This window comes from Mesoplodon mirus, assembly GCF_964341445.2.
Source record: "Mesoplodon mirus genome assembly, chromosome: 6".
Classification (NCBI taxonomy): Eukaryota; Metazoa; Chordata; class Mammalia; order Artiodactyla; family Ziphiidae; genus Mesoplodon; species Mesoplodon mirus.
The window spans coordinates 14475255-14502417 of NC_138982.1; the positions used below are offsets into that span (position 1 = coordinate 14475255).

Here is a 27163-nt window from a genome sequence, read left to right on the forward strand (position 1 = left end):
ATGAGGTTCATCCTGCCTCTGGTTTGATCGCTGTCACCCTTGCAATTGCTCCTGTCGCTTTGACAGGTGAATCTTGCCGCCCTGCGTTCCAGACTCCATGTGGGAAGAGGATTATGAAACGCTTCTTTACAGTTTACAGGTTTCATCTTTTGTATTCTTAAAGGGAGAAGGTGCTACGTGTGGAGCCCCAGGATGAAAAACAAGCAAACATCATAAAGGACTTGGCCAAAACCAACCAGGTAAAGCAAATAGAGGGTTTTTTTTAATCTTTTCTTTCTGTTCCCTAAAACCTGCTTCTTTTGTCTTTTATTTTCAATGCCCACGGAGCTACCAAAGACAAAGAGAGGGGGAAGTGACAGGAGCTACTTGGATAATTCAGCCAGTTGCCAGTACTTCCCTTGTTTTTATTTATTTTTCCCCAAATTACCACTTCTGTTTTCCCACCCAAAAGCTTTGCAAACAACAGCTTTTTCTAGGTGAAAGTGTGAAACAGGGAGACGCTCCTGACACCTTTATCATGGCCTCTTCTCCCTCCCTGCTGGTAGTGCCTTGCCTGCTCCATTCTCCTCACTCCCACACTGATCTGTACCAGTGGCATAATTTCTGTCAAAATTACGATAACATCAAGGTACTGGTTACCTGATAACAGCAATGCACTGGTTGATAATATCAAGATGTGACCCTTTCCAAGAGCAGGTCCATTGTGAAAGAAAACTCTTGAAGTTAGATCCGTCTTTTAAAATCCAGTGGGCTAAAGTTATCATTTTCTCAGTTATTCAGCTGCTCCTATGCACAAGACACACCGTGCCAGCCACCTTACGTACATCGTTTCAAATTCTCCATCAGACTTGCAATGTCAGTGTCCAAATGGAACTTGTTGAAAACAATAACTTAAGTTCAAAGACAGTAAATTAAATGACCAAGATGACATATCAAATTTAAAGCCAGAATGGAATCTGAAACCTAGTCAGATACCCCCTTATCTCCACATCAAATCCATCAAAAGTTCTTCCTGTACTGATTCCCAAACGGTTTTCACATCCATATTCTCCTCTTCATTCCTCTGTCACTGCCAAATTCACGTCTGCCCTACCTTTTACAGGGACGATTTCAATAGACAATTACAGTTTGTCTCGTATTCAGGGGTCTAGCCCTGCCTCCCACAAAGCCAAGTCCTCATGGCACCCTGCTTGCTCTCTAGCTGGACAACTGCATTCCTCCACTTGAAGCTTTTTAGTAAGAGGCAGCCTAGTCTGGAAAGAGCATGGTCTTCAGAGGTTCCAACCCCAGCTCTACCCTAGCTCTGTGTCCTTATACAAGTTACTTAACCTCTCTGGGACTCAATTTCCTCCTCTGTAAAGTGGGGATAACAATCACACGTACTTTCTAACGTTGTTGTAAAGACTAAATGAGCTAATATTTGGGTAACGCTCAGAAGTGGGCCTGGCCGTAGTAAGCACCGTAGAAGCATCTTCTGTTGGGATCAGGGTGCTATTCCAATCACTTCATAATCTCCAACCTCTGCACTCCACCCTCTTTCTCACCCTTCAAGCACCATAAACACCAAAAACTCACCCACTTTGGCCCTACACACCTTTTCTCAGGAGGAAGGCACTTCCCTCTTTACTTGGCTCACTGCTATTTATTCTTCAAGACCCAGCTCAGGGGCTTCCCTGGTGGCGCAGTGGTTGAGAGTCCGCCTGCTGATGCAGAGGACGCAGGTTCGTGCCCCGGTCCGGGAAGATCCCACATGCAGCTGGGCCCGTGAGCCATGGCCACTGAGCCTGCGCGTCCGGAGCCTGTGCTCGCAACGGGAGAGGCCACAACAGTGAGAGGCCCGCGTACCGCAAAAAAAAAAAAAAAAAGACCCAGCTCAGGCAGTATCTCCTGGAGGAAGTCCTTCTCTGTTCATCAACTCTCATGACCCAGTTCAGGTTGCCTGTCGTGCTCCTAGAACGCGTGTGCTTGCCTCTGGCACTGGTCTGCGTATTGCAAGTGCATACATGGCTCTGCCTCCCACACTGAACTTCTTGCTTCTCTTTTCTTTTTTTTTTTTTTTTTTTTTTTTTTTGCGGTATGCGGGCCTCTCACTGTTGTGGCCTCTCCCGTTGCGGAGCACAGGCTCCGGATGCGCAGGCCCAGCGGCCATGGCTCACGGGCCCAGCCGCTCCGCGGCATATGGGATCCTCCCAGACCGGGGCACGAACCCGTATCCCCTGCATCGGCAGGCGGACTCTCAACCACTGCGCCACCAGGGAGGCCCGCTTCTCTTTTCTTAACCTCTACAACCCTGGCACCCAGCTCTGGGCCTGGTGCTTAGTAAATGCTCATGAAGGTTCACTGAGCCCTAACTCTTGTACTACATTACCCTGTTGGAACAGAGAGATTGCTATTGTGATTAGAGGGCCCTACCTTTACATCCCACATGACATCGCTCACATGTCTAATTCAGGCTGTAGCTGCCTGATCCAAATAAGCCAATAAATATTGGTTGGTTCACTGCAGCCCCCTATTGGCACATAACTGATTGACCTAGAGGTAGAGAGGAGGTCAATCACAAAACAGCCAGGTAGATTTAGACACGCCTGCAAGCTTGGCATGATGGGTAGAAAGTGAGCACTTTCTCTACATTTACAAGGTTGTGAAATTATACTTCGTTGGGTTTCACAATTGAGTATGATTTTGAAGAACATGAATTGGAATCTTCTTAAATTACTTTAATCTGAATGTTATCTTTATAGTCCCATTCACCAAATTTCTGAAAGTCTCAGCTAGAGGAAGATAAAGAGAAGGGAATCAGCGGTTGCTAAATGCCTGCATGGCCCACATGTCACAACTGTTTCACAATCTTCACAACACTCCCAATGGAGGACTGTTAGCCCCTTTTTTAGGGGTGAGGACTGAAACTCAAAGAGTTTTAGTAATTTGCCCAAGGACATACTGCTAGAAAAATGACATGGCTAGAGATTATGCTTTCATTGGACACAAACCTTCTAGGAATTCCAGAGTTTACTGGGACATGTGGTTCTGAGGCCTGACTCAGGAGCAGGGGAGGGTGATGCCATATATTAATCCATATTCCCAATTAGAAACAGATGCTGGGGCTAAATCAATTGTGAAACAACTCCAATTGGCCCCAAGATGGTAGAAGCAAACAGATTAACCAAAAGCTGCTCATTCTTTTTGCAACTGTATACTATGTCCTAAAAAAGTGATCAGTGCAATAGTTTTTTTCCCACTCCCTAATAGTCAACAGTTCTTAAATACATTTGCAAAAATCTCATAGGTTTATTAAGAGTCCATAAGTCAGTCACGTTGAACCTCAAATTCCTTTCACTGTGTATGACACATAGTCATTTCTTAATAAATATGTGTTGGGTGAGCAAATAAACAACTGCGACTAACACTGAACTCATCTGCACAGCTTGACTTCTGGTATCCAGACATCACCCACCATGTAGCTGCTAACATGACAGTGGATTTCCAAATTAGTGAAAAGGAATTCCAGTCCGTTCAGGCTGCCTTGGATCAAAATAGAATGCACTACGAGTAAGTCCTATGCAAATATTCAAATGTGCTAGAGACTCAAAGTCTTGGAGTCTTGAAATTGAAAGGCAAGTGTAATTTTTAAATTGGGCCCCCCAAAATGAAAGCTCTATCTATGAGATAAAATTTATAGTTACTTCCAAACAGACCATGGAGGCCTGCTTATAAAAGTGATGAGCTCAAAGCTGGCCACTCAACGTCTATCCTACATTTGCTATGATCTGCAAGAACGACAGTTACGATATCTGCCATCTCTACAACTCAGCCCCTGGTAAGGACAGTGTGCACGTGATCAGGCATGGACGGTTTGGTCCCACTCGTCACCCCTGCCAGGTAATCAACCCAGAGCTCAGCACTACTGATGACTACCAGCACCACATTCTTGTATTTGAATTCTCCTGATACATAAGAGGAGACCCTAACAATGTTCATCCTTGAGTCAGAGATGTAGGAATGTAAAATACATAATAAATAAATAATTCTTTATGCAAGAAATTCTTCCTCAGAGAAAGCAAAAACAATGCAGTAAAATAAGGCAAATCTAAGAGCAGAGAATTCTCGAATGGCCAAAGATGCAGAAATGAGTCGCTGTGGTCCCACAGAGAAATAAAAGGAAATTGGAACTTAGCACTAACCATGGGTCATGGACACGCAGTCTGAGCCCTGGGGCAACAAATAAGCAGGGAGCCCAGAGATGAATATCACAAATCAATATACAATATAGAAAACAAAATGTGTTTTTATACTTTAAAGTATTTAGCAATTTGATGTACTGAGAGGTCCTGTACTCCCCCAGCCCTTGTCATTCCAGTAGTCCCCTTTATTAAGAAACCCCCCACTCAAAACTGCTAAACACCAGTTCTTTCTTTTTGACTTGCTATTTCATGCCTCTGCTACCTAACTTGGTGCTGTAACTCAAAAGGCCTTCTACTTCTGGCTCAGACAAGATCCTATAATGTCATATTACAGAGCAGGATTTATTGCAGCTCATCATGACTTGATTGTATTTATTATATTGCTTCAATATTCCTAGTAAATATAAATACTATTGAAGTGAAGGAAACACATACATAGACAAGTAAACAAAAAATATTCCTGTCTATGGCTTAATGGCTTAAAGTCACAGGCTATTGTGTGTGATTGTTTTTATCACTGTCTTTGTTTTTATTGTTGTTTCAAGAGGGCTGTAAAACAAATGTAGCAGTTAATATATGGGGAGAACATATTCAAAATTAACTTATACCAGCATTTAAACCTTTTAAATTAATATACTGATATATGTTTTTCTATGATTTTATAAATTGTACCATTAAAATTAGAAGTAGACAGTTTATAAATATACCTTCAAATCACAGAAATTAGTAGTGTGTTATGGACTGTATGCTTTTGCTAAGGTCGATATGATGTCTCGATTCTTTCATCTAAAAGAAATCAACCCTCTACCCTATATACTCCCTGGTGACCGTGTCTCTTGAATCACTTCACAGCCAGACTTCTCAAATGTGTGCCTCAATTATTACAATCTTCACTTTACTTCATTAATATAAACCTGACCCAGATTCCTATGATCAACTAATTCTTACAAGGTAAGTAGCCCAAGCTAAAATATATTTTAGTTGGCAAACTTCGTATAATTTTGTTTGAACAGCAGGGTAAAAATGAAGCAGTATGTTTCCTTAATATCCTGGTAATGTAGACAAGCAGCTAGTTGCTCTACACTGAGTGTCGACAGTGGAATAAATCACTGTCACAGAAGACACCCAGGCAGGGGGCTGCCATCTTTCCATTTGATCAGATAACTCACATCAGCCCTTTCTCCTCTTTGATCCTCTCCTAGCCTGGAACAATTCTGACTCAAACAGAGGTCTAAATCCAGATCTTCACGAGTAGTGTGGTTTTTCACTTTGTCTTATGCCAAATACTTCCTTGCTATCTACATCAAGAACCAAAGTGTTAAACTACCTATAAAAACCAGTTTTATCTAATTAGGAGATGATTTCTAGAAATTGATCCAAATTAGCCACAGTTGTGAGAAAGCCACATAATTAGATAGTTACCTTCCTCAGAAATATAAATATGTAAAGTGATCTGTGCAGACAAGAACTATTTAAAATCTTGTCTCCAAGTACTAATTATATAGATAATTTTACCTGCATATTAATTACATGTGTTACTTGGTGTCAGTCAGTAACAGAAGAAGGTTCTAAGAACAGAAACATCTGGTTGGACCCAGACACCGGTCAGAATAAAACCACATTAAGAGGCTGGCTTGACACAATGATTTACTAAGATACCCTTCATCAGACAGTGCATATAAACCACTACTTAGTTTAAAGCATCTGTGTGATATTTTTTTTAATTTTCAGAAAATTAAATTACCAAGACAGATTTTATTTTAAAGTAGCATATTTGCTCCCTTTCTTTCCCCTTACATTCTTACAAAATGACAAAAGGCCAAGCCTAAAAAACAAATAATATGTATATACTAACAAACCTGAACAGACTGGTTCAATAATGTCTAAAAGAATGCACATCCCTTGGACTGAGCCTTAAAGGACAGACACCATATTTAGAATCAGCAGTTGAAAACCCTAGTGTTTTTACTAATTTTTCTACCTTTTAGATATTCGTATTTTAGATACATTTTAGATTATCTCTTCTTTGATCAAAAGTTAAAATTAGAAAATAAAGAGTTGTTAATGAAAGGTAATTCAGGAAACAACAACTAATAGTAAAACTCAAATGATACAATTACGTAAAATCTTATTAAGACCCACATAAGATTATGTGAGAAATGTGGAAGAGATCTATACCAAACTGATCATCAACACTTCATATTAATGTCTAATTACCTAATAATGTTCAGTCAGATACAAATCCATATTCCAAGTATATGCATGGTCCTATCAAATAAGTATTTCAATCAAATAAATCATTCTAGTGTTTCATCCTATTCATTTTTCCTTCTGCTCCACATTTTTATATATTCCTTACCCAAGAATAAAATGGGTATTGTTAATACCTGATACAAATGTCAAAGATATGTTGGTCATGGTGGAAAGCAGAAGAGTGTGGTAGATAAGAATGTAGATTCTGGAGTGAAGGTGCCTGAATCTAGTCCCATTTAAGCCATGCATTAGGTATTTAACATTGACAGTGCATTTAACTTCTCTCCATCTCATTTTCTTCATCTTTAAAATGATGTTTCATAGGGGTTTCATGAAGATTGGCTGGGACCACATAATGTTCTTTGGCTGGTTCCTTTACTACTTTTATTAATGCAAAGTGGAGGAACAACCACTTATACATGTGCTTACATGAGCATGTGCACACACATGCACACACACTGTGCAACAGGGGATAACTAGAGACTATCATCAGCTGCACCCTTTCCCTCTTACTGAATAAATTAGTGCCTTAAAGTTTATTATCCAACACAGAGGTATGCCTCAAATGTTGGCGGAAATCCATGTCGATAAGTGCCAAGTATGATACAAAGTAACCCAATTAGGGAGTTATTGGAGACAAATGAGATCCTGTAGAAACCTGAAATCATGCTTTTTGAGTAGACCCTATCCTTCAGGAATGTGGGCATGGGGCAAACGCAGTCCAGACCAGTTTATAAGACACCATAACAATGACTCTGCCTCCCTGAAACATCCTTCCCCACTACAGTTACACACACACACACACACACACACACACACACACAAAAGCTCATGGCAGTCACGTATACTGGCACACAGTTCTCCATTCCTTCCTTTTTGTTAATGGAAGTACACTTGAGTACAATATTATATTCATTTCAGGTGGATACCATAGTGATTCAGTATTTTTATAGAAGACAATCCATTAAAAGTTACTATTAAAATAATGGTTATAACTCCCTGTTCTGTACAATATATTCTTGCTGCTTATCTATTCTTATGTATAGTAGTTTGCATCTCTTAATCCCATACCCCTATCTTTTCCCCCTCCACATACATCTCCCCACTATTTTGTTTTCTAAATCTGTGAGTCTGTTTCTATTTTGCTATATATATACATTTGCTTGCTTTATTTTTTTAGATTCCACAAATAAGTGATATCATACAGTATTTGTCTTTCTCTGTTTGACTTATTTCACTAAGCATAATATTCTCTAGGTCCATCCATGTTGCTGCAAATGGCAGAATTTCATTCTTTTTTATGGCTGAGTAATATTCCATTGTATATGTATGTGTGTGTGTGTGTGTGTGTGTGTGTGTGATATATATATATATATATATATATATATGTATATATATATATGTATGTATTTATACACAGAGACACACACACACACCCCACGTATTCTTTATCCATTTGTCTGTTGATGGACACCTGGGTTGCTTCCATATCTTGGCTATTGTAAATAATGCTGCTATGAACATTCGGGTGCATGTATCTTTTCAAATTAGTGTTTTTGTTTTTTTCTGGATATATACCCACGAGTGGAATTGCTGGATCATAAGGTAGTTTTATTTTCAGCTTTTTGAGGAACCTCCATACTGTTTTCCATAGTAGGTCTGCACCAATTTACATTCCCATCAACAGTGCACAAGGGTTTCCTTTCCTCCACATCCTCGCCAACATTTGTTATTTGTAGACTTTCTGATGATGGCCATTCTGACAAGTGTGAGGTGATATCTCATTGTTTTGATTTGCATTTCTCTAATAACTAGCAATGTTGAGCATCTTTTTCATGTGCCTGTTAGCCATCCATATGTCTTCTTTGAAAAAATGTCTTTTCAGGTCTTCTGTCCAATTTCTGATTGGGTTTTTTTTTTTATAGTTGAGTTGTATGAGCTGTTTATACGTTTTGGGTATTAACGCCCTGTCGGTCATATAATTTGCAAATATTTTCTCCCATTCAGTAGGTTGTCTTTTTGCTTTCTCGATGGTTTCTTTTGCTGTGCAAAAGGTTTTAAGTTTAATTAGGTCCCATTTGTTTATTTTTGCTTCTTTTACCTAAGGAGACAGATCCAAAAAAATATTGCTACAATTTATGTCAACGACTGTTCTTCCTATGTTCTCTTGTAGGATTTTTATGGTTTCAGGTCTTATATTTAGATCATTAATCCATTTTGAGTTTATTTTTGTATATAGAGTGAGGAAATGTTCTAACCTCACTATTTTAGATGTAGGTGTCCTGTTTTCCCAGCACCACTTATTGAAGAGACAAGAATGTCTTTCTCTATCATATATTCTTCCCTCCTTTGTCACAGATTAATGACCATAGATACATATATTTATTCCTGGGGTCTGTATTCTGTTCTATTGATCTATGTGTCTGTTTTTGTGCCAGTACTCTACTGTTTTGATTACTGTAGCTTTGTAGTATAGTCTGAAGTCAGAGAGAGTGATACCTCCAGCTAACCGAATCCAACAATATATAAGAAGGATCATACACTATGATCAAGTGGGATTTATTCCAGGGATGCAAGGATGGTTCAATATTCACAAATCAATCAATATGATATACCACAGTAACAAAACGAAGGATAAAAAATCACATGATCATCTCAATAGATGCAGAAAAGGCATCTGACAAAATTCAACATCCATTCATGATAAAACCTCTCATCAAAGTGGGTATAAAGGGTATGTATCTCAACATAAAAGCCATTTATTACAAATCCAAGCTTGGGTTCAAGCTAGGTGAAAAGCTGAAAGCCCTTCCTCTAAATTGGGGAATAAGACACAGATGTCCACTCTTGCCACTTCTATTTAACATAGTACTGGAAGTCCTAGCCACAGCAATCAGACAAGAGTAAGAATTAAAAGTCATCCAAAGTGGAAGGGAAGAGGTAAAATTATCACTATTTGCAGATGACAAGATACTTTACATAGAAAACCCTAAAGTCTCTATCCAAAAACTATTAGAACTAACAAATGAATTCAACAAAGTTGCAGGATACAAGATTAACATGTAAAAATCTGTTGCTTTTCTATACACTAATAATGAACTATCAGAAAGAGAAAGTTAAAAAAAAATTCTGTTTAAAATCTCATCAAAAAGAATAAAATACCAGAGAATAAACTTAACCAAGGAGGTGAAAGACCTATATTATGAAAACTATAAAACACTGATGAAGGAAACTGAAGATGATACAAATCCCATGCTCTTGGATTAGAAGAATTAATATTGTTAAAATGGCCATACTACTCAAATCAATCTACAGATTTAATGCAATCCCTATCAAAATACCCATGACATTTTTCACAGAACTAGAACAAATAATCCTAAAATTTTTATGTACCCACAAAAGACCACATATTGCCAAAGCAATCTCCATTCCTTCTTTTTTACTCTCTAAAAGCAGCAGAAGGAGGGAATCTTGAAATTGTCAACATAGGATTCATTTTGCCTCTTCTCTGAATTTACCAGCTCCCTGATCTTGGGACTCAGGCTTCCTGGAGAGCTGGTCAACTGGGCAAACCTTGCACAAGCCTCAGTAGACTAAGAAGATCTGACAGCAATACCCAGGGATTTCACTCCTTGCGATGGAGGCACTGCTGTATATGGTTTAGCTAGAGTACTGAAGTCATACATCTCTAAGTTCAAATCCCAACTTCTGTATTTTAGTTATATCCATGTTGGAAATCTACCTAACCTCCATAAAAATGGGAGTTATAGGGCCTCCCTGGTGGCGCAGTGGTTGAGAGTCCGCCTGCCGATGCAGGGGATACGGGTTCGTGCCCCGGTCTGGGAGGATCCCATATGCCGCGGAGCGGCTGGGCCCGTGAGCCATGGCCGCTGGGCCTGCGCGTCCGGAGCCTGTGCTCCGCAACGGGAGAGGCCACAGCAGTGAGAGGCCCGCATACCGCAAAAAGAAAAAAAAAAAAAAAAAAAAAATGGGAGTTATAATGGTACCCAACTAAGAGTGTTGATGTAAAGATTAAGTGAAAAATGTATATAACATGCTGAACAGAGTACCTGGTACATAAGAAAGACTCAGTAAACAGCCATTTCTATCATTAAAGCCATATCTATCATTAAATCCTCAGGGATAATTATTTATCCTTTCACCTACATTTAGGAACAATTTTTAACAAATTAAGCAAATCTTGGAGTGCTAAAATAATATTTGAGAGAAAGTAATTTGGTTTCATCTACTTAAACCTGGCTGCTGGTTAGTGGAAGAGCTCATGAAAATAACATCTGGCCATAGTTCTTAATTTCCAGCCTTAGGCTTAATTTCTAGTCCTTATCAGCAACAATCTGTTACCATTCTGATGTCTTCATGCAGCTGCATTTGTGGAAAGGTTGTATTTCAGCTCACACGATTTTCTTTTGCTGCTGTTATCACAAGAGCTAAATTGATACGTGTAAGTCTAAAAATATTCTTAGATATGAGCTTCCTGTGACTAATTAATACTACCGTATGCTACAAATCAACCTCTGAGACCATAAAATCTCTCTTTTCCCTGGTTCCTCTACTTCTATTAATGCAGGTGGAGCAAAAGCCACATACCCTCTTTAGAGCTTAAGACAATTAATTATGTCTGTAGAGACAACCCAGAATATAACTTCCAAACTTCTCAGACTTCATGTGAGTTTTAGTGCAACATGCCCCACCTGATTCCAAATTTGTTGTCATAATTTTTTTCGCAGAAATCCCAGATTCATCCTAGGTCAAAAGCCAAGCATACAGTGAGTTAGATATAATATGCATAATAATGTGCTTGCCAGTGATGTTAATGGGAATCAATATTCATGAGCAGTACTTGGTCTCATGTGCTAAATAAACTCTAATTAAGAGTATACCTCATTTATGTTCTTCCTCTACACTCAGATCAGTCAATCAGCAAGAACAGCACAGCTCTAGATAAATGGGAAGACTGGAAGCCAGACACATGACAGATCTAAAAGACACGGTTACAGAATAAAGAAGAAACAAGGTAAACTTGATCTAAGATAGAAATGAAGGAAGAGAAAATTTCTGCAAATGAAAGGTAACTGTTTTTCTTTCTCCGGTAAATGTGAATTTTATCATTCCCCTTTTAAACAGAATCTTGATTCACGATGTACAAGAAGAGGTTGAGAAACAGTTTGATGTCAAAGAAGATATCCCAGGCAGGCACAGCTATGCAAAATACAATAACTGGGGCAGGGTATAATATAAAATGCCTGCACTTCCAAAAAGAAAAACCTCACCCTCAACATTTGTTGTCTTTTAGTTTTCTTTTATTCTAATCTCTCAAAATTGTTTTTGTTCTTAAGACTGTTGCTTGGACTGAAAGAATGGTACATAAGCATCCTAAAATGGTCTCTCGAATTAAAATTGGAACTACTGTTGAAGATAATCCACTGTATGTTCTCAAGGTAAAAGTAATTTAAGAACTACAGATTCTTACTATTGTTGAAAAATATGAATGTAAGAGTTACTTTGTGACACAACTAGCTAATCTTTAGACAATAAAAAGTCTTATTTCTTTGAAGAACATATAAGCTCTAGACATCCATTCAAGAATAGAAGTGCCAGGTGGTTTTAGGTAGAAGCAAGAAAGTCCCTGAATAAACCACCTGACAGACACAGTGGACAAAGCCAGACAAGTTTCTTACCCCATATCTTTATAATAAGAGTTTATGATGTCCCTGGTGTATAAAACAGTTTTCCATCCATTAAAATTCAGTGAAACTGATGACTAAATGTCAGCAAGAAAATAAATTTAAGAATCATATAATCATAGGATCCCAGTACAGTAAGTGAGGCATTTCAACTCTGTGTTGATAGGGAATCCCCTTCTATGACCGAGCTGACAATTGCCATTCAGCTGCTGCTGGATTTTTGTACATCCAAAGACATTGCTCCCTAAAGCATCCCCTTAATAACTGAGAAGCCCTTCCTTACCCTGATTTCCCATCCATTCATGCTCTCCAACCACTCAAAACAAATCTAAATTCTCTAAAATGACAGTTCTTCAAATATCCAGCCACTATCCCTCCTCCCTGCTGCAAACACAACTACAAAATCTTTTCCATTCCAGGCTAAACATCATGTTTATGAAGTAAGAAAAACAAAAGGAAATGGCAGAAACAGAAGCAACTTTATAATCTTTTTCTCAGGCCAAAGGATGTTAGCAATAAAATAAGAAAAACAATAGATTGTGATTTTTTTAAACCCTAAAAGCAACTCTGACACTAAGAAAATTTTTTGAAAAATATACTATAAAATAGATTATGAATTATGTATTTTAAGGATACATGCCATGGTCCTCCCTGAGAAAAATATGTGCATACACAGTTACTCATTCAACAGAAGACAGGTAAAAGAATTGCTCTGATACTATGAATGAGTATTTGGACAACAAGAGATCAGTGTGTAAGTTCATGTAAAATAGTATATCAAATTTATTTTTTAAAAGATTGGGGAAAAGGATGAAAGAAGAAAGGCTATTTTTATGGATTGTGGCATTCCTGCACGAGAATGGATCTCCCCAGCATTCTGCCCGTGGTTTGTCTATCAGGTAAATCAATTGGAACATTCACACAATTCTCCTTTGATTGTCAAGTCTCCATCACTTCACTGAGTGGCAACACCCCTTTACAAATGAGTGCAGTTCCTCTTAACAAGAAGAGCCCACATTTGGTGCTGTCAGGAAATAAACGCTCTGGATTTTACTCATCGTTGAGGTTTTTATAAAACTGACACCTTCCTTTAAACTTCTTGAACTCCAGCTGACAGTTTATAAAACTAAAAAACAATTTTTGGCTACAATATGGTTTTTCCTATAGTTAAGTATGGGAAATCTGAAACTATCTTTATATTACAACCTACAAACTTGGCCTTTCTTCAGTGAGTTCAAAGCACAGAACATTAGTTCCTGTTTAGATACTGAATTGGCTATGCACACATTTGGAATTTTCATACTTAAATTTCCTTTCCCAGTGAAAAAATGACTCACTTTTTAAAGAAAGTAAATCCAGTTTATAAGTTTGTTGTTCTTCTCACTCTATTTCTATTGTATTCTGACTCCTACTATCTTTTAACTTTCTCTTCTCTGCCAGCTTTTGCATACATCATGCCACTGGAATATGACATCACAACTGCTTTCAGGGCAAGGATACTTTTCACTAGGAATGAATCTGCCAGTAGAACTCATTTATCCCTGCAGTTGTTTTAGTTCTTCCAGCTGAGGGCCGAGAGCTCAGCTTACTTAAGTAATAAGCTCGCATACTTAAGCCATAAAGAAACACACAAGATAGGGCTACAAGAAATATCTTGGCTCCAGTACAGATATACCTGGAAGAGATTTTCCAAGAATAATGAGAGATTTTAGATAGCCATAGAAAGTCCAGATAATTAGAGAAATTTCCATCTGATGTGAGAAAACAAGTTGATTGGTCAATCTAAATGCTCTAATTTTTTTATTAACAAAGTGTTTTTTCTTTAATCCTACTTATAATTAATTCATGAATCCCCCCCAATATTTACATATTCCTATGCTTACAAATTCAATATATATTTACTGAAAGATGTGAGGAAAAGAATCTATTTAAAACAAGTTGCACTGCTAATTTTTCACTTGGCCTCTATTCTTTCCATGAAACGTATCTTGCATGCTACATTTGGAATGCTACAAGTCTTGATAATTAAATGATCCTTTTTTTTTTTTTTTTTTTTGCGGTACGTGGGCCTCTCACTGTTGTGGCCTCTCCCGTTGCGGAGCACAGGCTCCGGACGCGCAGGCTCAGCGGCCATGGCTCACAGGCCCAGCCGCTCCACGGCATGTGGGATCTTCCTGGACCGGGGCACGAACCCGTGTCCCCTGCATCGGCAGGCGGACTCAACCACTGAGCCACCAGGGAAGCCCTAAATGATCCTTTAAAGAATATTTAGTTCAATTAATTTCACTAGTCTGAATAAGTGTCATTTTTTTCTGTTATCTATATGGGTTATTTATCTTTATGCAGTTAGGGGAAATACGTTTGAAATCATGTGACCTTGGGCAAATGGACTTAAGGAGTGGTTGTCATTACAATCATAACCACAGCTTTCCACATGGTAGCTAAACTTTATACCAATAGCTTAATTATTTCCTACCCCTACAGGCAACCAAAACTTATGGTAAAAACAAAATTATGACCAAACTCCTGGACCGAATGAATTTTTATGTTCTTCCTGTGTTCAATGTTGATGGATATATTTAGTCATGGAGATGGGTACTGCTCTGTAGTCTCCTGTTTGCATTTAGGTAATATATTATTTACTGACTTTCATGCACATTGAGTGTTATGCATTAAGTTTAAGGTTTGGTTAATCAATTCCAGTTCAGAAAAGTATATTTTTAAAAACTCAGTTTCAACTAAGGAAAGCATGATTTCCTGGTTATGCAGGAGTTCTTAAAATAATATGAAATTTCTGCTGCTGAAGCTAGTAATGCAGAAAAATGAAATAAAGCACTAATTATAAAGGAAATGTATATTATACAATATGGCAAAAGTATTTCTAGCTAAGAATAAAAGTCATTTAGGAGACATTCTGAACATAATGACTTCAAAACAAAATCACTGTATTCCATCAATTTGGGACAGAATCTGCAGTGGAATAATTGTATCAAAAAATAAATAAAAGAGTGACACAGATATCTGTCTTTTAAGAGAATTCTTTATACCCTGCTGTTGCTAAATAAGATTTTGAGATTTCAGACAGATACTATCACAAAAAGTTATTTTCTGAAAATTATGCTCCAACAATCACAATTTGACCTGTATTATATCTGAATCTATAAATGGTGAAAGATGTAATGAAGCTAAAATTCAAATTATAGGTAATTTCAGAACAACATTGATCATTTTTTAATACTCAGAACGAATCAACAGTTTTTAAAACTAACTGAATTTTTTATCAAGGCCTTAGACTATTAATATAAAAAACGATTCTGAAAATATTACAAGTTATAAGAAAAAATTTTTTTTCTTTATATAATGGGTCTCAGGTTAACTAGATAAATTTCAAATACAGCTGTAGACACCTGCAGGGAGAATCTGAAATGATCAAATTGAAAAATGCTAACTGAGCTTGTGTACACACTTCCATCATTCAACACTGCAGGACCGCATGTGGAGAAAAAATCGTTCCAAGAACCAACGTTCCGAATGCGTTGGAACTGACCTCAACAGGAACTTTAATGTCTCATGGAACTGTGAGTAGCAGACAAGATCTCAAGGGAAATAGCTCTAAAGAGTGTTTAGACACCGAATTTAGTTAAACTACCTACTTATTCAGTAAAGATAGGTATTCCCTAAGTGTTAATTTTCTAATCTAAAAAATGAAAGATAACATCACTACCATAGAAGTATTATGAATGTTTTGTTGAATGGGTGGAAGTAGGAGGTAGGACTGTTTATCAAACAATCTCTTACTTAATATATCTAGCTTGCTAAAAATCAGGCACAATCCAGAAATTCTGATACTCTGAACAGATATCTCAGGTCCCTCCTCTTCCTGATCTGATAAAATTTGAGAAATACCAGTGGTTAGAACCAACATATAGGTAGTTCGTCAGATGTGTAGTGAAAAGAAACATCTGGGGCAAAGAAAGTGAAAGGGTTGCAGGGAAAAGCAATGATGAGCAGAGACCTGCTACATCAGATGATGCCGCAGCTGCTACACAAATATTACTTTATCATTACATACATTCAAAGAGAAATTGCCACTATCCCAATTCATAAATTTTCTTCTTTATCTAACTTTGTTGAAAATACCACCTCAGCATCTAATTCTATTCTACCATAATGAATATGATAATAGCACATATCCCTAAGTGAAGGCTGCCTACTGAAATAGGTTAAAGAAACTCAGGCTCAGAGAAGGTAATTTACAGCAGTCTCCAATGGGTTGGAGCTGAGGCTGAATTGGAACTGACTCCAGGCCCTGGGCTGCTTCTGATGCGTTATTCCTGTGACCCTGGGAAACGGAGGGAAAATAAACAAGGCTAAGAATAAGAATATTCAAGTGGGCTAAGTCTGTTATACTCTTGAGTTATGCATACAAAGTTAGTCTGCAGGGACACTGAGGCAGCCCTGTAAACCTGGGAGACTAAAATGTTAAAAATATTTTGTGAATCCCTGTCAAAAGAAGTAAGGGCTGTACTGATGGGGGGCAGACTCTGATCTCATCCCTCCATGTCCTCTGCAGCTTTCCCTCACACCAAGGTCCCATGTCGGGAGATCTATCGGGGCCCTGCACCAGAGTCTGAGAAAGAGACCAAAGCTGTCACTGAATTCATTCGAAGCCACCGAAAATCAATCAAGGCTTACCTTACCTTCCATTCCTACTCCCAGAAGCTATTGTTTCCCTACGGATATACATCAGAACTGCCACCTAACCACGAGGAACTGGTATGTAGGAAAAGCCTGTGGTTTATGCACTGACACAACCATTGACTTTCAGTCTGTTCATCATTAACAACTTGGGTTATCTTGAAAAAATGTCACATTTGAATACCAAAGAAGAGAACTAATGAAGTCTACCTTAGAGTTAAAACCATAACCTTAGGTTAATTTTTCATGTGATAAAAGTACACAGGTAATAGAATCTTTTGATATGATTCTAAGATAAAGCCAGTATGAAAAAAGGTCTAGGCTACCAGAGTAGAATTCCATTACTACAAAAATGTTGCCTAGTTAAATATTTACCATGGGTCATAACATAAAACCATACACAGCAAAAGCCTAAGACAATAGCAAAGACATCTGCTATTCCTGTCACCGAGACACCAGATTTAAGGAGAGCAATTGTATTTTTATCCTCCTGATCAACTTGGAAATTACATTAATTCTTTTATTAACCAAGGAAAGAAATTTTGAATGATTGTGAAGCTTCTGCACTAAAAACATACTCTCTCCAAAAGTATGATCCACTAAGCATTCTTTTCCTTTCTGTGAAAATTAATTTAACCATGTTAGCTTTAAAAAAAAAATTCTGCATATGAGGGATAAATATGTTTAATTGCTCTAGAAAAAATGAAAGCTGTGATTCAAATACTGCCTCACAAAATTTTTTTTTTAATATTTTAGAGGTTACAATTGCCTTTCTGACTTGAGTCAACTGTTTTCAGCATTCAATTCTGAGTGGGAGCAAAGATTTGAACCAGTCATTAAAACCTTCTGTTTATATACAACAAATATATAAGCAATATGTGGCCCATAGAGCCATTTATTTAATCAATCTAATTGAGAATCTGAACCCATGAGTTTTATTAATATATACAAAGGTACAGCAATGCAATTCAATCTACCCTTAGGAAAATGGTATTATGGATTAAAAAATACAAAACAAACCATTTTGAGTAAAGTTAAGTGTTCTTACACAGCAATGAAATTGATTAAGAAAAAAACTTACTTTTTGGTTATATACATTATACATGTGGACTAAATAAAATCTTCACTAGAGTACAAAAACGTTAGTGACTATACTCCATTAAAATGAATTCCAATAATCATTCCCATAGCACAAAACACTATTGTGTATTAAAGGTCATAAGCTGCCACTCAAGAAGAAAAACTCTAATTTAAACAGAGGTACTTTAAAAAGGAGTCAAGCACCTTTCTTCCCTTGGCATACTAAAATCATATGTGGAGACAGACATATGGTGGCGTGGAAACTATAAGACCAAGGAAGGAGGAACGTGGGAGAAACTGACTTTGAGAGAGACAAATATCTGAAGCCAAAAACAAATCTGAGAGGAAAAAGAAAGAATATGTTTTTTTAGAAGGAAGGTCAGAAGTCCAAAGGAAGAAAAGGAGGGAGGGAGAGAGGAAAGAAGAGTGACTATGAAGAAAGGTTCTGTAGAAACACGAGTTACGATATTACTGTACATAACTGATTTCACATTTAGAAGGCCCCACGATGACAATATGTATATCGTACTGAAAATAAATTTCTCACTCAATCATTTATTTTATTTTGATCTTCAAATGCCAAATCACCAGTAAAATCAACTTTTTTTAATCTCCAGTGAATTAACGGCATTCATATGGTATCCGGTTATCCCACCTCTATTTCCCTTTCTCTCCAGGCCAAAGTTGCAAAGATTGGCACTGATGTCCTATCAACTCAGTAGGAAGGCACTCCACACCTGTGGTTCAACAGCATCAACCATTTGTACATTTTTCCTGTTATTTATTGTGTCACTTCCCCTAATTCTCTTTTGGAGACATTAAAGAAAGTTATAGAATTTGTAAGTTAGGATTAGAACATCTTGGAACTGCTAATTTAAACTTCGGTTTTAACAGGAGATTCTGAATTATACGTGAATCTAGGAGACAGATTCCACCCTTTTGGGGGGGGGATAAGATTTTTCTAGAAACAAATTATACTGAACTTTTACAAGGCTACAAGGTCAACAGAAGTAATTACATCAAGACAAATTTACAGTTTAATTCTTTCATCGTCCTATTCTCTACCACCACTACCACCACCATTTTATCCTCACAGGAACTAACAAGAATTAACTGGGGCAGAGTCAATTCTTTTTTTTTTAACCATTTAACTCTGGCTGGACTCTTTCTTCCTTGGCCTTGTCCCTATGAAAGCACAGTCTTTTCCCTAGCTCCTAGGGGGAAAACGGGTAGGCCAACAGTTTCAGCCACTCTGCTCATGTAAAGCCAGTCTCCTGTCCCTCTCACCAGCCCCTTCCTACTGTGTTCAACCGAAATCTATATGGTGGATTAAGAAAGGAGGTCACAAGGTCCTAGTTCTGCTGCTTTTGCTTTAGTGTCTCAGAACCACTTCTTAATCTTCACTATGTTTAAACTTTCTTTGTCTTTGCATTTTTTAATTATTGACATAGATTTCTTACAAGTCAGGCACTGTGTTCAGCCCTTGATCTTCACAATCTCAGTTACTCCTCACAATGTTTGATGAGGTGTGCAGTACTTGCAACTAGCTTAACTGGGATTCAATCCCAGGTTTTAACAAAACCGAGGTCCGTGATCTTGACCACTGCGCATACTGCTTTCCCATTTGGTTTTTGCAGCTAAAATAACTAGCGATTTCTATTTTCAAGCAATAGAAAGAAATTCATTTAGTTTTCACCAAAGACCATTAATTCAGACCCTGGGAAGTGAGACTCTTTCTCCTCAGATCCCACTGATCTTAGTTTGGAAATTCTTTAGTAAAACTCGCCTTTCCTCCAAACTATTTCCAAGTTTAAGTTCTTAGGGCCAAACTTTACAGGAAATTCCAATGAAACTGCTCACAAAACCTTAACTTCCTAACAAAATTTAATTCCTCAAATGCAAGGATTACACTTCAGATTTCCTCTCAGATCATACAATATCTAGTATGGGGCAGGGAACAATAACAGAATTAATTCTCATAAACTTGGTCAAAGAAAATGGTGTCCTGACTTGTCCAAAAGGTGTGAATGTGGATTGAAACCACAACAAAATTAGACTTGATTTAGCCTGTATCACTCTCTAGAGCCAAGATATCCAACATTTTTAGCATGAAGACTGCTGTTTAACTTTTAAACATTTCATGGAACAACTCACCACCACCAAATACAGATGATTATTTCCATGATACTTTTAGAATGTGTGGATTGAAAAAATAAATATGTGCATCTGTGGATTCCACGCAATAACTCTACCTGGCCATACCTCATAAACCACTTCCCTAATCCAAGCTGAAAGAATAAACTGTAACTAGAAGTCTACACCCTCAACAATTGCTATGGAATTTGAAAATGCTTTAGTCATCACAAACAACTTCTAGAGCCTATTTACTGGAGGTTCCTTTGGTGGAATTAGAAAAATGACTTAAAAAAACCAACAAGTTCCATTCCCAGAGAACATTCATCAGCAATCACGTATCAACCAGTTGTGTGCTTTAAAGGGCAGAAGAGAAAGTACAGTGACACAGCCGATCACCAGCATCCAGATAGATCTGCTGCAACACAGCCAGGCCAGGGATTCATTACACATACAAGTGGATGACAACAAGATTTCAAAACAGATGATATACCCAGCTACATAAGTGGACAAAAGTAAGCAAAGTAAAGGACCAAAGGACAGACTAGAACACCAGTTTAAAATGGCAGCCTACTTAGTGGATATTGAGAAAGAGCAGGGCCAGATAAGCCACCCAGATATGATGTAAGAGGAATTCCTACATCGTAAGGAGAAAAAACACACAGATTTTCTTGGCAGCAAAGAACAAAGCGTTCCAAACAGGAGAAAACTTTGTAAATGGCAGCTAGGGCATCAAAGGATTATTACTCTCACTTTCTATAAATAAATATACATATATTTATATATATATACACACACACATGCACACATGTATATACATGATGTATATTTGCATATATATGCAAATTATGAGCATATTAGCGCTATGCATTTGCATTGAATCACAATCATTTAATAAGCAAGAATTTATGGAGCACCCACCTAATAGCCCAGTGCTTGGAGCTTTGAGAGATAGGTGAAAAGAGTGAAGACACAATGACTACTTTCAAAGAGTTACATTCTAACTGGGAGGAGGAGATCACCAAAGATAACATAGTTCCATGCTATCATGTGTCACTTTCAATATGGGAGGATAAAGAGGAATTACTATTCTATACAACTGTGTAGTAGTATTTTTAACTCTTTTATTTTATTTTATTTTATTATAAGTTTTTTAAAGCAATTCAGATTTAGAAAGAATTGCCTCTTCCACATGGGGCTACAGCAGCTTGATAGATGTTCAAAACTTTTAGGAGTGACTGCTTTAATAAAGCACCTGATTAAATGTTAATCAAACATTCACAAGAAGCAGGCAGTAACAAAGCACTTGGTAAGAAAATAGGAGCACCCCACAATTAAAGTTTAGTCATTCCAATATCCTAATTGTCATTTAACAAGTTCCAGGACTTGGGGGAAGCATCTAACATTTACCAGTATTTTTCTCTCTTTGATTTGATGGAGACAGAAGAAAAGGACTGAGAGAGCATTTTTAAAACCCAAATTGTGGAGAGATCTCTGACCTCCAGAAAAATATGTTTGCACTTTGAACCTAATAAACAAATAAGTTAAAACCATAAAATTTGAAACCAGGAGGAAACCTAGGAAATGATCTATTTCATGGTTCTCAAGTCTGACGTCCAATTAGCATTATCTGAGGAGCTTTTAAAATATGCAGATGATCAGGTCTTATCCCCAGAGATTCAGATTCCATTAGTCCCTGGTGGGGCCCAGGCACTTGAATTTTTTTTAAGTGGTCAAAGTGATTCTAAGATGAAACAAGGGTTGAGAACCACTGATATAAGTTAAATCCCTCATTTACAGACTATGAAATTGAGATACAGAAAGATTTCCTCACTTAGGGGCAGAATAGGGTCAAAAATCAGCATTCCAGACCAGAGACAAACTGTATACTAACTATTTTGCCACGAAGCAGCAATATTTAGATGACACAAAAATTGATATTGAAAGATTGTGAAATGCTTATATTTGCATATTTACAGCATAGCCAATCCTTTACCATCTTAGAAATAACTGAAGATAGTTCCTAGTTAGCAAGAATAGTTCACTGAATTGATAGGAATCAAGTAGCTTGTATCATTAATATCATCCATCTATGAGTCACACAATGAATTAAAAAGTTAATTTCAAAGTGCCTTTCTTGTTGCCTTCCCCACACATCAAAATCGCTAGCGCTGCTCTTGTTTCTCAACTTTGTACTGTTTTCTATACTCTTTACTACTCTACATTTTGAAAAGGAGAAAATCAAGACCCCGAATTTGTAGCTCAACACCCACTATCTATCCACTATGACATTCAAGCTGAAATTATACTAAGGGCAACAGAAGTGCAAAGTAAATATTTCAGTTCATGCCCATGCATCTCTAGCTTCAGCTCTTGCTTCAAATAGAATTTCCACTCTTGTTGACATAAAAGTGCGTGTTGTTATGCTTAACGCCTATCAATCATATTTTTTTAAAAACATAGAATTTAAGTCACCAGTGTCACTTTACGTGGATTTCTTTGGGGTGAAACAAGAGTGTTAGTTCAGTTCAGGTTTATCTTGACTTGTTTTGACTGTATTACAGTCAGTTCCTTGCACTTAATGTGCATTGAAAGGAGTAGGAAATTTTTTTCTTATTGTCAACATTTTAAGAAAATGTTAACAACAAAAAAAATTATCTTGTAGAACTCAATTAAGACTTTTTATTGAGAGGACTATAGATTGACATATGGTAGGTAGTACAGTACAATGGTTAGTCACGCAAACTCTGAAGACATGCAGCTTGGGTTTGATTCCTGACTCAACCACTTACTAGCTATGTATCTTTTTTTTTTAATTGATGTGTAGTTGATTTACAATATTATATTAGTTTCAGGTGTACAACATAGTGATTCAGAATTTTTGCAGATTATAGTTTATTTTAGGTTATTATTAGATAATGGCGGACTTCCCTGGTGGCGCAGTGGTTGAGAGTCCGCCTGCCGATGCAGGGGACACGGGTTCGTGCCCCGGTCCAGGAAGATCCCACATGCCGCGGAGTGGCTGGGCCCGTGAGCCATGGCCTCTGAGCCTGCGCGTCCGGAGCCTGTGCTCTGCAACGGGAGAGGCCACAACAGTGAGAGGCCCGCGTACCGCAAAAAAAAAAGAAATGCAAGGTATCAAAAGGAAGCAAATGGAAATTATAGAACTGAAAAACACAGTAACTTAAATTTTAAAAACTCACTGGAGAGGATCAATAGCAGAATGAATAAGATGGAGGGAAGAATCAGTTACCTTGAAGACAGAACAATAGAACTTACCAGTCTGAAGAGAGAAAACAAATTGAAAAAATATATAAACAAAGCCTAAGGGACCTGTGGCATAATCACAAATGATCAAACATTCATATCATCAAAGTCTCAGAAGGAGAGGAGAAAGAGAATAGTGCTGGAAAAAAATATTTGAAGAAACAAAGACTGAAATTTCCCAAATTTCCTAAAGACATAAACCAACATATTCAAGAAACCAAGTGAACCACAAACTGAATAAGTTCAAAGAAACTCACATCAAGCCACACCATAATTAAAGTTCTGAAAACTAAAGTCAAAGTAAAAACTCTTGAAAGCAACGAGAGAGAAACAATCTAGAAGGGGCAAAACAATTCAAATGACAGCAGATTTCTCATTTGAAAACGTGGAAGGCCAAAAGGAAGGGATAACATTTTTCAAGGGCTAAAAGAACTATCAATCATTAATTCTATATTCAGCAAAAAAATATCCTTCAGAAATGAAGAGGAAATAAAAATATTCTCAGACAAAGGAAAACTAAGAGAATTTGTCACCTACCTACAGACCTACCCTTTAAAGATGGATAAGGAAAGCTCTCCAAATAAGAAAGAAATGGTAACAGAGGCTTGAAACTGTGGAAAGGAAGGAAAAACAATAGATTAGGGAATGAATGAATGAATAATGAATGGATGGGTGGATGAATGAAGGATAGACTATCTTTCTCCTCATGATGATTGAATCAAAAAGTATAATTCCATCTGATGTGATATTTAACATATGTAGAGAAGTAATCAAGACAACTGTATTTTAAAAGTGGGAAGGGGAAAAAAATCGAAATGCAAGTAGGATTTCTATATCTTACTTGACATGATAAAACACTGATACCAGTAGACTGTGATAAGTCATGTATGTATATTTTAATACATAGAGCAACCACTAAGAAAAGTTAACAAACTGATACACTCAAAAACATTATTATACATAAATCAAAATGGAGTCCTAAAAATGTTCATGTAACCAACAATAAGGCAATAAAAGAGAAATGGAGAAATGAAAAACAGAGGGAACAAACAAAAATCAAATAGTAAGATGGCAGATTTAAGGTATATCAATAATTTACCTAAATATATTAATTAAAAGACAGAGATTGGCAGAGTGGATTAAGAAAAATATGATTCAACAATACACTGGCTACAATAAACTCACTTCGTATTTAACACAGGTTGAAATTGAAAGGCTGGGAAAAAGATACACCATGCAAACATTAATCAAAGTAGGAGTGGCTATATTAAACATCAGATAAAGTAAGTTTCAGAACAAAGAAATTTACCAGAAACAGGAACATTAATGATAAAAGGATCAACCCACCAAGAAGACATAATAATCCTGAATGTGTGCAAGCCAGTTTCACCTATGATGCTTCTGCCAATAATTTTCAAATCCATTTTCCCAGGCTCCTTCCTCCATGGCACAGTAAATCAGAGAAAGGTGGCAGCGACCCCTGGCTTTCATCAGCCTCCCCACCCTCCAAACTCACATTTCAACGCAGGACTGAGGCTTCACATATCCTTCTGCGTCAAACACTATGTATTTGGTAGGTGTTGTGCACAGGACTGAGGGGAAAAGGCACACAGAGACCAACTATTGCCTCAAGGACCCTGCACAAGCCCCACCCATGGAGTCCCCCCTGCCTTCTATCCCAGGACTGGACATGACTCTTTCATTCCGCCAAGGCTGGACATGTGACCATACTCACCTGACTGCTCCAGCCCAGACAGCTCTGCAATGTTCGGCCGCCAGTCCCCAGAGCCCTAGCAGGAAGCACCCATCCCCTGCATGACTGATGCTAAACATCTTTTTTCTTCCTTCCTTTACCCTTTCTTTTCCCCATCACTACTCCCTCTGAGTTCCTGTTTCTGTTAATAACATGTGGATTTTTTCCAACTACCCAGATTGAAATCTCAATCATTTTCATCAAATTCTGTGACTCTTCCATTCCAACGTTTCTTCCATAGAGTCCCACCTATTCTCTCCCCAGTGTGGTGACTCTACACTAGTTCAGGCTGTCACTTCACAACACCTCCTAACTGGTCTCTCTCCAGCGCTGCCAAACAAAACATCTTTCCTTTTTTATTAGGTTTTCTGAGCTTTGCCCACAAACTCTTACTGCTCCATTTTCCAGTCCAACTATATCTCACTGGTCCCTAAAAATGCCTCCACGCTTTATCCTTGTAGTTCACTGGCCAGAATGCTTTTCTTCAATCTCCATCTGGAAAAATACTAGCCTTTCTTCAAGGCTCTCCCCAAATACAACCTCCATCATGAAGGTGGTATTTGAGCAGGTACTGAGCATGAAACGCCATCCTCCTCACCAAGCATAATTGCTTTCTTCCTTTCAATCTTCACAAGATACTGTACCTTTCCTATGGTACTTTTATATTCTGCCCTATCTCTGTTAATTTGCATAGTTGACTTCTCTCCCAACTGTAAGTTCCAAAGACACCAGTAGCGTCTTCTTCATCTTTGTACCCTTGCACCACCCACCCTCCACAGTGCCAAGTAAAGTGCACTGCGCATGTTAAAGGTTTTAATAAATATTTGCTGAATAATTTGAAAGCCAACCCTGTCTCTCTCTACCAAAATATTCCTTCTCTCTTTCTTCATCACAGCTTTGAATTTTTATCTTTCAAACCTAAGATGTTTGTATCAAACTCATTACTTTCCCTAAAACATAAGTAATTTTATGTACAAAAAAATTAGTTTTTCAATTATGTAAATCAAAATATACATAGGGCCTCCCTGGTGGCGCAGTGGTTGAGAGTCCGCCTGCCAATGCAGGGGATACGGGTTCGTGCCCCGGTCTGGGAGGATCCCACGTGCCGCGGAGCGGCTGGGCCCGTGAGCCATGGCCGCTGGGCCTGCGCGTCCGGAGCCTGTGCTCCGCAACGGGAGAGGCCACAACAGTGAGAGGCCCGCATACCGCAAAAAAAAAAAAAACAAAAAAAAAACAAAATATACATAAATGCTCTTACAGTATTTACATACACTGTATGTAAGGTATGTTGTATAAACCTTATGTGTATATAACCTCTAGATGTTTATATTCTCAGTCTTTTTAACAAATAACATTCTCAGTAAAATTTCATAAAAATTGACATGGAAAAGTTGGATTAGGGGATTAAATATATCCTTAAAATAATTGATTTAAACTTTCTTGGTCTTTTAACTATAAAATAGTTTATCCTAGCAACATGAAAGGAAAGAGACCTGAACTACTAGAAAGAATGTAATTTTGCATAGCTTGTACGTGTAGTTTTCCTTGGTGGGTTTTCAGTGACCAGTGACCCCTCCTCAGCTGGTCTCCTCAACTGCTTGCCCTTGCTTAGACCACCTCCATCTACGACAATGTGCACCCAGAAGACAAACTCAATTTAGACTCAAAATGATCCAAGCAAAATGTAATTTCGAAAATGCAGCACACATTTAAAACGTGTGATGGATTCCAAAGCCATGATTATTTTTTACTTGACACTATACTATGCAGACCACTACTCCCATTCATACTGAAATTAACTGTACATGAAATTTTTTATTGCTAATTTTACACCAGTGAATTTCCATTTCAAGAAAAACATTAACATTTGTTTCTAATTAAATATTTATTGCTTATGTTTTACAGACCCGACATCAGGTTCTTCTTTAGACTGGGCTTACAACGTGGGCATCAAACACACAGTTGCCTCTGAGCTCCGAGATAAAGGCAAATTTGGTTTTCTCCGTCCAGGGTCTCAGATAAAGTCAACTTGTAAAGAGACCATGCTAGCTGTCAAGTTTATTGTCAAGTATATCCTCAAGCATACTTCCTAA

At 37.7% G+C, this 27163-nt stretch overlaps 1 protein-coding gene across 1 annotated transcript; it reads left to right on the forward strand.

The window, feature by feature from the left end:
• Positions 1-27163, forward strand: CPA3 (carboxypeptidase A3; the record flags this gene model as incomplete). Its single annotated transcript, XM_082625956.1, is given in 15 exon segments — positions 1-16; positions 19-51; positions 54-66; positions 164-239; positions 3425-3549; positions 11580-11682; positions 11792-11893; positions 12937-13038; positions 14624-14719; positions 14723-14734; positions 15627-15717; positions 16713-16915; positions 18595-18636; positions 18638-18680; positions 26976-27163. Coding segments are annotated over 15 exon segments (1245 nt in total).